The following is a 10173-nucleotide window of genomic DNA, read 5'->3' as shown; positions in this document are numbered from 1 at the left end:
AGGCACAAGCGTTATTGAAGTTTGCACTAAAATGGAGATTCTTAAGGAACCATAAGAAGTTAGGAACCATGAGTTTGGCAATAATGTACTGATGGGATTTTGTGGCAAAGTTAGCATTGGTATATTGATGTTTAATGGCCACAAAGTGAAAGATGTAGGGGTGGAGATGGGAATTCACCAATCACCGGTGCTGATTTTTGTTGTTTTGGTGGTTTTGTTCACCATAAAGATGGATTGGAATAGACATGTTTGTTAGGACTTCAGATGAAAGCTCGACATGGATGTGGTAGGCTTCATCCATAACATTGATATAAATAATGAGAAAAACTTAATATTAATATTCTTTAATATTGTATTATGGATTCATATTATTAAATAAATTCTGGATTATCTAAGAAAGTAATGACACTACCCTTAACTTATCAGTTATCACAAATCAAACAAATTGGCGTTTTGACCCGATTGTTGCCTTATGACATTGACACACTGCCTCCTCATAAACCTCCATCCCACCTCACCTCCCCAAATGCCACGATAATTTCACCGCACAAATCATCACGTTGAATTCCATGTAATTTTTAGATACCCGAAATCGAATGTTTTTGCCACCATTGTTTCAACCCCAATGACTTCCCACCTTCTTCCTCCTCCTTCAAATCCTTGAATTTTTTCAAGGGAAAAACCCAAAAAAAATGTTACCTACGACCTCCTCCTCATCATCAATCTCACAATCATCATCAAACCAATTTGTGTTCGTCTCATTACTCATATTCCTTTGGTACTCATCAAACATCGGCGTTCTTCTCCTCAACAAGTTCTTGCTCTCCAGTTATGGCTTCAGATTCCCAATTTTCCTCACAATGTGTCATATGTCAGCTTCCGGCATCCTCAGCTACATATCCATTGTGTTCCTCAGAGTTGTGCCGTTTCAGAAGATCAAATCTAGATCGCAGTTTTTAAGGATTGCGACCCTGAGTGTTGTTTTTTGTGGGTCGGTTGTCGGAGGGAATATTTCTCTCAGATTTCTTCCGGTTTCCTTCAATCAAGCCATCGGTGCAACGACGCCGTTTTTCACCGCCCTGTTTGCCTATATGATGACCTTCAAAAGAGAAGCATGGATTACTTATGGTGCTCTTGTTCCTGTTGTTACTGGCGTTGTAATTGCAAGCGGGGTATGTATCATGTTCACGTCTTATTTTATTAAAATGATAGAATTAAGATAAGATTTATTTTAGTGGTTTATGATCTGGGTTTTAATCTTACCATATATGCCATTATAGATTATAGATTGCCAATCTTGACTTTTAAGAGTCAACTGAATTCGTTCTTGAATTTGAATTTCATAAAGTATTTGCCAATTTGCCATGTTAATATAAAGAAGTCCATAACTTGATTAATCTATTTGGAGACGTTTATTATGGAAACTTTTTGAGCTAAACAATAAAATCATCAATGTAAAAACATATAGAGGAAAATGTAAGCATTTATGTTTTAATGTCTTTATGCATGCTTTATACTTTATTATCTCTATATGCTTCCTTTTTTGAGTTTTTTTTTTCGTTGTATTCCCAATGTTTTGGTTGTCGGGTGGCCATGTCTGTATACTTACTTTATGTTTTTATTGTTTGTATCTGCTTACCCTTTATGGGTCTTGTCGTTGTATTTCCTATGTATATACATGCTTTACAATTTCTATACCTGCTTTATGCTTTTTTGTCTGCATATGCTTCCCTTTTATAGGTTTTGTTGTTGTATTCCCTATGCTTTAGTAATTGGGGTGGCCAAGGATGTGTTTACATTTTCTATGACATCTACATTAAACCCATATAGTTTTTATTTTATTTTATTTTATTTATTTATTTTTTTAGTATTATTATTATTTATTGTTTGTAACTTATCATTAAAGCCCATTTTCATCTTTTTATTGAAAAACATGTCAACCCAATCCTCTGAATGCAATTGGCATCTTAATCAACATACTATATAAAAGCTTCCATCTAGAACAACTTAGACTTTATCTACATTACTGTAGTAAGTAAAAAAAGAAACAACAAATTACGCATTCCCATGGAGAGTAATGTTGAGATTTTGTTTAAGTGAGGCAAAAATAATAAGTCAAATTGTTTGTTATTACAGGGTGAACCAAGTTTTCAGCTGTATGGATTTCTCATGTGCATAAGTGCAACTGCTGCTAGGGCCTTCAAGTCTGTTCTTCAGGGTATCCTACTTTCTTCAGAGGGGTAAATAAATTAATTTCTACTTTTTGCTAAGGGTATATAAGTAAATTTGTTCTTCCCTTGGAGTACGCCAATGGGGCCAAGTATGTGAATGTACATTTAATGATTTTCTTGTTGCAGGGAGAAGTTAAATTCAATGAACCTTTTGCTTTATATGTCCCCAATGGCTGTTATGTTTTTATTGCCAACAGCACTTATAATGGAACCAGATGTGTTAGATGCCACCATTGCTCTCGGGTTAAGGCATAGATTCATGTGGCTACTGCTTTCTGTGAATTCAACCATGGCTTATGCTGCTAACTTGACCAACTTTTTGGTCACCAAGCACACAAGTGCACTAACACTACAGGTTGCTTGTTTCTTCTTGCTCTTGTTTTGACTTCTGAGTTCAAACTTAGTACATTCCATATTCATGGATCGAGCTTGCGAATTTAGCCATGATTCTTTCCTTTTTATAATGCAAATTAAGTTAAAGTATTTGTATATGGTATGATCAGGTATTAGGGAATGCTAAAGGTGCTGTAGCGGTTGTTATCTCAATACTCATTTTCCGTAATCCGGTTACCCCTTTAGGTATAGCTGGCTACTCCTTAACTGTTATGGGTGTGATTGCTTATGGAGAAGCCAAAAGGAGATACAAATGAAAATGATGTTTGCAACTTAGTCAGTAGCTTATGAGAAAATTTGATCTAGCTCCATTTATTATTGGGAAGAGTTAGATACCAATTATAGTGTCCCCATTCTTATATATAATTGCGTTAGATGCCAATCGTGGTCTTCATTTTGTGGGGGAGTGAATACTAAATAGTGAAGTTGATATGTGTTGTATAATTGTTACCGTTCAGAGATATTATGCTTAGGATTTTGCATGACTTAGATGATACGAAATTCAAAATTCCAAATTGTACATACGGGTGCATCAAAATTGTTGTGTTATGGAAGCTTTGAGCTATTGTTAGGGTTGTTTGTCTCACCACCCGAAAAAAAAAAAAAAAAAAAGGAAACAGTTGAGAAGTACACCTTGTAATTATAAATGCTTCATAAACCTGAAGTTGGGTTTGTTTATGTTCTTTTTGGCATTTCATCAAGCACCTTATGGGCCATCAGCGACGATTTCATAACCATCAGGGTGTTTGGGTTGTTTCATGGGCGACTTCTCAACAGGAATGCACTTCAAAACAATGGCAATTGGCATGCTCAAGAACCCAATTCCAATGCTAAGTGCCCAGAGTTCCCAGTCTAGTGGCACAGTGCTTGCAAAAGTGCCAAGGAACTCAACAATAACAACTTGAAAAACAACAGTAGACACCATGACACCAACGAAAACCCAACTGCTCAACATGCCATGAAACACGTTTATCTTATGAATGTCCCGGCTGTTTACTTCATTAAAAACCTACACATACACAATTATCCAAAAAAACTGTTAAAATGCACAACACAAGTAAATGAAAAAGTACGTTGCAATTTTAGAAAAAAAAGATAAATTGTACCTGACAGAAGACGAAGGTGTTGAAGATGAAAGTATTAAGGATTTCAGTTGAGTCCAAATTGAGAATGGATTTTCCAGCGAAATTCAAGACGAATAGGACAGCCATTTGGTAAACACTTTGGCCAATAATATTTCGCCACATGGGCTTTGTAATAAAACTTTCGGTTCGTTTAACAGGTGGTCTGTTCATGAGTCCATCATTCGGTGGTTCGGTGGCTAGAGCCAACGCACCTAAAGTGTCCATGATCAGGTTCACCCATAGCAACTGCACAGCAGTAAGGGGTGCAGACCCTGAAAAGTATTCATATCCATGCAACTATGTAAGCACAGAACATGTGAGAAAGCAACGAAAGACTAATAAAGAAGAAGATTGAACAAACCTGTAATGCAGGCTGAAACAAAATTAATCATTAGAGCAACAATGTTGACAGTTAACTGAAACTGAACAAACTTCTGAATGTTTATGTAAACTGCACGTCCCCATTTTGCTACTTTTACAATTGTTGCAAAGTCATCGTCCAACACGATTACATCAGCTTGTTCTTTTGCAACCTACAGATGAGATGACAGATGACAGATGACTTATGACAGACATCAGCTTCTTCTTACCAATATATTGTATATGGGATTGTTTTTTCATTAACTTAAGTTTTTTATACTAAATTGACATGAATATGAGACATAAACCAACCTCTGTTCCTGCTATACCCATGGCGAATCCGATATCTGATTCATGTAAAGCTGGAGCATCATTTGTCCCATCACCTGTGACTGCAACAACTTCAGACAGGCCCCTCAAATGCTCTACAAGCTTTAACTTGTCTGTTGGTGATGATCTAGCCATTACCTGTAATGTATTTAAGGATTGTGAGTCATTACTTGTCTTGGAGAACTAACGACCTATTCTCCTGAGTTTCAAAATAAAGGAAAAGAAAAAAAAAAAAATAGTTACATTTGATCTAGCCATTACCAAGTTTTTTTGTTTGTACCTGAATGCTCGGTGCTAGTTCACGCTTTTCTGCATCTGATTTAGCTCGAAACACTGGCCCTTCAATGGCTAACCCACCTTCGGTCAGTATACCACATTCCTTGGCAATGGCTCGAGCCGTGTTAATATTATCACCCGTAACCATACGCACAGTAATCCCAGCTGCTAAACAAGTCTCCACTGCTTCCTTAACCCCTGGCCTAAGCGGATCCTTAATACCAACAACCGCAATCATTGTATACCCACAATCAGGCAACCCTTTTTTCATATCAAACTCACCTTCCCCTTCTACATCAACATAAGCTAAACAAAGAGTTCTCAAAGCATTACTCGCAAATCCATTTATAACACTCGTAATAAATCTCATTTTCTCTTCAGACATTACAACAATTTCTCCACTTCCATCCAATAACTTGTCACACATTCCTAATACTATTTCAGACGCGCCTTTGATAAACGCGCGTATCTGCCCGCCGGGCAGTTTTGTAATGACCGACATTCTCTTTTTGGAAGAATTAAACGGCTCCATTTTTAGTAGCTTAATCTCGCTACGAACTGTCCCAAAATCACCACCTAAATGTAAACCGTATTCCAATATCGCGGATTCGGTTGGAGTGCCTAGAATTGAAGTTTTTCCATTGGTATCCTTGACCACTTCAGAACATGTACATTCGAATATACACTGTAACAGAATGGTCAATACGTTTTCAGGGAGTTCCAGAGGGGCGTTTGCGTCTTTTGACTTACCGGATACGTATATTTTGTGGACGACCATATGATTTGTGGTTAAAGTCCCGGTTTTATCGGTGCATATGTTAGTGGAAGAACCCATTGTTTCACATGCAGATAGATGTCTCACGAGTGCCTTGTCGTTCATCAGTTTTTTCATAGCAAACGCGAGACTTAAAGTCACGGCTAATGGTAGTCCTTCCGGGACAGCAACAACGATAATGGTTACTGCAGTGGCAAAATAGTCTAACATAGTTAATGCGTCACTCGAATTCCAGCTTGAAAACTCTTGTCGCAATGCTTTTTCTATTAAGAACCGGATAGTCAACACAAGAAAAGTCAACACCGCGAAGATCAAACCGATTTTACCGATGATTGTAGCGACGCCGTTTAATTTGACTTGAAGTGGGGTTTCGGTTTCTCCCTCTTCGCTTAAAGTTTCCATTAGTTTTCCCCATTCGGTGCTCATCCCGACGGCGGCTATAAGCATCTTGGCTGAGCCGTCTTGGACTTTAGTCCCACCGAGAAGAAACGGTTTAGTCTCGTCCACGTTGACTGCACGGCTCTCTCCGGTCAAACTGGATTCGTCGATTAACAAACTGTATCCAGATATGAATATCCCGTCGGCCGGAACTTGATCGCCGATTGATAAATGGACGACGTCTCCGACAACCAAATCGTAAATTGACACCTTTTTCCGGTATCCATCTCTGGTTACGTGACATGAAATCTTCTTCTTTTCCTTGTCTAAATCCTTGAATTGTAAGGATTGTCTGTAGTCGCTAACGGCAGTAACGGTAACTACTAGTAAAATACTAAGAAGGATTCCCAATCCATCATATATCCCATCTGGAAAGCCTTCAGTGGCGAGGCCTACACCTATGGAAACAACTGCACAAACTATAAGGATGATGAGAGTTAGATCATGAAGAGCCTCCCAGACAAACATAAAAAAGCTTTTCGAAGGCTTTTCTGTGTATTTGTTGACGCCGTAAGTGCCTTGTCTAATGGATAAATCCGTGGATTTGACGCCTTCATCTATAGATACGTCTATGGCTTTAGCGACTCCGTCAACTCCACCCAGTGATCGTAAGGTTTTGATGCTATAATTTTGAACCATGGATGCGAGGTTATCTGGATTATTACGGATGTCGGAAGCTTTTGCATCTGGTGTTTGATGATTTTCTGAATGAGCAGCGCCTGTTGAGACAGGATTGTAAATTTGTGATAAAGTGGTATTAATTTGTTGTTAATGAATGTATAATGGATAAAGACATAACAGAACTCGGATCGTTAACTAGAAGCTTAATTAGAAAGAAACGGTTGATTGATTTCATGCAGCATTTCAATTATCGCAAGTAGCAGTAGCGTACCATCCATAAATCGCAATGCTGCTCTCACAGTGTAAAAGCTAACCCGCAGGTTTTCCTGGGAACGTTGAAGAAAAAAGAGAGAACATTATTAGCTTTTTATCTTATGAATGTAACTATGGTCATATGAGTAGTTAAGATTAATAAATAAATAAAGTTCCAATTAATCTTTGCAAGTATGAACATTGCATACAAAGGGAGAACTTGGTGAAACTAACGTGAGAGTTAGGAAGAAGATGAACTGAACATGTGTGCAAAAAAAAAAAAAAAAAACGAAAGATAAGTTTGTACTCAGTGTTTACTATTTATGTGTCTTTGTTTCTTAATTTTGTATAGACTAAATTACGTAAATCATCGTATGCTCAAAACTATGTATCGAGTAACTTACAACCTTTTAAACAATTTTCTTGTCTTTTGTCCATAGGTTGGATGCCGTTAAAAGTTAGATAAGAGGATTTATAAAATATTTTTAGTTCATTTTGTAAAAAGCTTTTAAAAATGACAATGATTGAGATGATGTAAGTTAATAATGTTTGGTATGATAAAGTTATAGTGGAGATATAATGTGGCAAAGCAATCGATTATTGGAGAATTTAATTAGTGGAGCTCAAAAATCTATGGAAAATGGAGAGAAATTTCGAGGAAGCTGTCACAAGTCTGAAGGTTCTTTTCTGAAATATTGGTTAAATTTCCTAAGTAACTTCTATTCTGGATAAAGGGATCTTGAAAAATTTGTCACCTGATAGAAAATTTGTGTTAAGAAAATATTATTTGAAAGTTTATCTTAAGTTTAATAAAAACATTTTCTCTTTCGAAGAATTTAAATATATTTTAACATGGACTTTAAGTGCTTGACCAAAAATTTTAAAAGAATTTATATGTTGATGTTGGTTAGGCTCAACAAGTTGTCTCCACCAAACAACCAAGGTAGTTATAGCAACATCTAAAATCTAAATCAAGGCTTAATATTTTAAAGAAAAAAGATAACGATAATCAATTCTATAAATTCCAACTAACGGAATTATAAAAAACACATCTGATATACTCCACCAATATGATTCCTTAACTAATTAAAAATAATAATAGAAATTAGAAAGGTTACTTTCCAAACAAAAAGTCATGTTTCCACTCTTCTATTTTTTTTTTCCCTAAAATGCTGAAGACATAAGATTCTTTGCTAAAAAGTTACAATCCCCTGAATCCCACCCATGGTTTTGTGAGTTAACGAGTGGGGAGTCCAGGCTTGCTAACATGAGCAGAGTGCTCACGATAAGGAAAACCCTAATATAATATACTATATACAGATATTTGCCAATTTTGTTATTTCTCGGACCCCGCAAACAAAGCATCTTTACTATTATCATTTTATTATATTCCATATAGTATTTATTTATCATAATGTTGTATGATCGCCCTTCCTCAATAGTCTATACCACATAAATAATATTATAACGCAAAGATAAAGATAATTATCATGGATGTCCCAATCGTCATCAAAAACAATATCAAAAGTCAATAAAAACAAGTATGATGTTTCAAACTAAAAGTTGTCTAAATGTGAAAGCATTTTCTTTTGATAATCTACAGGATCTAATACAAACTTTTGTATTACCATAGACATATAATAAACTAACAACTAAATTTGTTCATTTCACTAGATTTTGGGTATAATGAAGAACAGTAATAGCCTCAGTTTCAGTTTCATTCAAATATGGTTAGTTATTGGCGCTGGAAATAGTAGTGTTTGCCTAAATTATAGCGTTCAATTATCTGTAAACTAATTATTCGAAAGTAACGGTGGTGAAATGTATGCTCGAAAAACTAAGAACGGTTGATAAAGGAAAAAGAATCCAGCATTTTCATAACTCTCCAATCAGGAATCAGTACTTTTTAGTGTCGATGGTTATAACTTATAATCGTGTAATCGTTTCGACTGTTGAATTCAGTGATTTACTTTTTTCACACACGCATCATATATACATTCAAACACACAGATCTGAAATCATTCAATCAACAAAATATGTAATTAGGTTGGAAGGTTAAAGGAGAGGAATGGAACCTTGATTTCGGAAATCCTATCCCGATGAATAGACCGCTTAGGGAGGTCGGCGACATGCCGGAATCTTCGGCTACGGTTCTTGACGAGGTAGCAGGCTTTGCGCCAGTTCTTCAGTGCTTCATCCGACGGATGCTTAGGCGGAAGATGAAACTCGTCGCCTAGGTAGCTTTCCACCATTGCAGATAGTTGATCAGTTTAGCGAGAGAGTGAGGAAGATCAGGGAACTTAATCGAAACAGAAAAAACAGTGTGTATTTTGAAGCTTCGGTGAGCCAAAAGCAAGTGGTTGTTAAGGTCGAATAGACCAATTGAAGACCAGATGAGCAATAATGACTGATCACATATCCAAACGCGCCTCGGTGTCTCACTCGTGGTCAATCGAACACGCTCTGAATTTGATCTTTAGATTGGGACATTTTATGTAAAAGCGAGAGAATTTTATTTTGGTTTGTACTAAAAGAACGTTTTATATACGATTTTGTAGATTATAAATTTTTATGTGAAGCCATATAAATCATTTTCACCATCTTTATTTGAACAAAAAAAACGTAACTATATAATATAGTTGAGGTATGTGATAATAAAATCAGGAACAACTCTTTGGTTCGCTTTGTATTCATTTCATAATGTTTTACTAGTCAACCACATTTACGGGTCACCAATAAATGTTTTATAGGAAAAATAAAGAATAATTGAGTCAAATTTATCAGGTATTATAGTTTAAAGTATTTGATATTCATCAATTTTTATGACTTTATTTTATCAATCAACATTTTGACTTTATCAACAAATTACAAACAAAACATTCAATAGATACATTATTTGATATTAATAATTTCAAACGATCTCAATCATTTAGGACAACACCAATTTTGACTTTTCTCATAACATCCTCATATAGCTAAATAAATACAATTGAGAGTGAAAATTTTAATAGTTTGCGAATTTAAAGATGATTTTAAAATAAATTATGAAAATTGTTTTTAGTATTGTTAGAAATGAAAATTGATATTGTAACACAACCAAATTTGGTATTTATATCGAATTGGTCATCAATTTTTTAGGCAATATGTCATTAAAGTAACATTTACACTTTAAATAGGGAAACCATTGAAATTGAATCTGAAACCAGGTTTCTTAGATTAAATGACATAGATGACATGTATCTACATAGTGCAACTCCATATGGAAATGGCGTGGCTTCTAAATATATGTAACACCCTTTTTCGGGTCATTTCTTAATTCAAGGTTGTGGATCGGAATTTGATCATGTAAATGTTTTGGGCTTTGAGGAAGTAA

General features: G+C 35.7%; 2 protein-coding genes across 2 annotated transcripts; one reads left to right on the top strand and one right to left on the bottom strand.

The window, feature by feature from the left end:
- The first annotated feature begins 418 nt into the window (after positions 1-418).
- On the top strand, positions 419-3241 carry LOC145014190 (UDP-URONIC ACID TRANSPORTER 1-like). Its single transcript, XM_078972562.1, has 4 exons — positions 419-1172; positions 2137-2240; positions 2358-2586; positions 2735-3241. Exons 1-4 carry the CDS (start codon positions 693-695, stop codon positions 2879-2881), a joined length of 960 nt encoding a protein of 319 aa, XP_078828688.1. The 5' UTR covers positions 419-692; the 3' UTR covers positions 2882-3241.
- Positions 3088-9251, bottom strand: LOC145014189 (putative calcium-transporting ATPase 11, plasma membrane-type). Its single transcript, XM_078972561.1, has 7 exons — positions 8876-9251; positions 6820-6874; positions 4719-6646; positions 4421-4576; positions 4110-4281; positions 3731-4020; positions 3088-3633 (listed from the first exon to the last, which is right to left on the bottom strand). The coding sequence occupies exons 1-7, from the start codon at positions 9050-9052 to the stop codon at positions 3331-3333; spliced, it is 3081 nt and encodes a 1026-aa protein (XP_078828687.1). The 5' UTR covers positions 9053-9251; the 3' UTR covers positions 3088-3330.
- Positions 9252-10173: the final 922 nt, after the last annotated feature.

Source organism: Lactuca saligna, chromosome 9 (assembly GCF_052625555.1).
Source record: "Lactuca saligna cultivar CGN05327 chromosome 9, ASM5262555v1, whole genome shotgun sequence".
Lineage (NCBI taxonomy): Eukaryota > Viridiplantae > Streptophyta > Magnoliopsida > Asterales > Asteraceae > Lactuca > Lactuca saligna.
The sequence above is the reverse complement of the archived record's forward strand: the minus strand, read 5'-3'. Positions and strand labels throughout refer to the sequence as shown.

What these genes read in the sequence shown, in the direction of transcription:
- LOC145014190 (XM_078972562.1), top strand. Translation starts at nt 693, where the DNA reads ATGTTACCTACGACCTCCTCCTCATCATCAATCTCACAATCATCATCA. An exon ending in GCGTTGTAATTGCAAGCGGG is followed by an intron (nt 1,173 to 2,136) that starts GTATGTATCATG and finishes TTGTTATTACAG; the next exon opens with GGTGAACCAAGTTTTCAGCT. An exon ending in ATCCTACTTTCTTCAGAGGG is followed by an intron (nt 2,241 to 2,357) that starts GTAAATAAATTA and finishes TTCTTGTTGCAG; the next exon opens with GGAGAAGTTAAATTCAATGA.
- LOC145014189 (XM_078972561.1), bottom strand. Translation starts at nt 9,052, where the DNA reads ATGGTGGAAAGCTACCTAGGCGACGAGTTTCATCTTCCGCCTAAGCAT. An exon ending in ATAGGATTTCCGAAATCAAG is followed by an intron (nt 6,875 to 8,875) that starts GTTCCATTCCTC and finishes CAACGTTCCCAG; the next exon opens with GAAAACCTGCGGGTTAGCTT. An exon ending in TGGGTATAGCAGGAACAGAG is followed by an intron (nt 4,282 to 4,420) that starts GTTGGTTTATGT and finishes TCTCATCTGTAG; the next exon opens with GTTGCAAAAGAACAAGCTGA.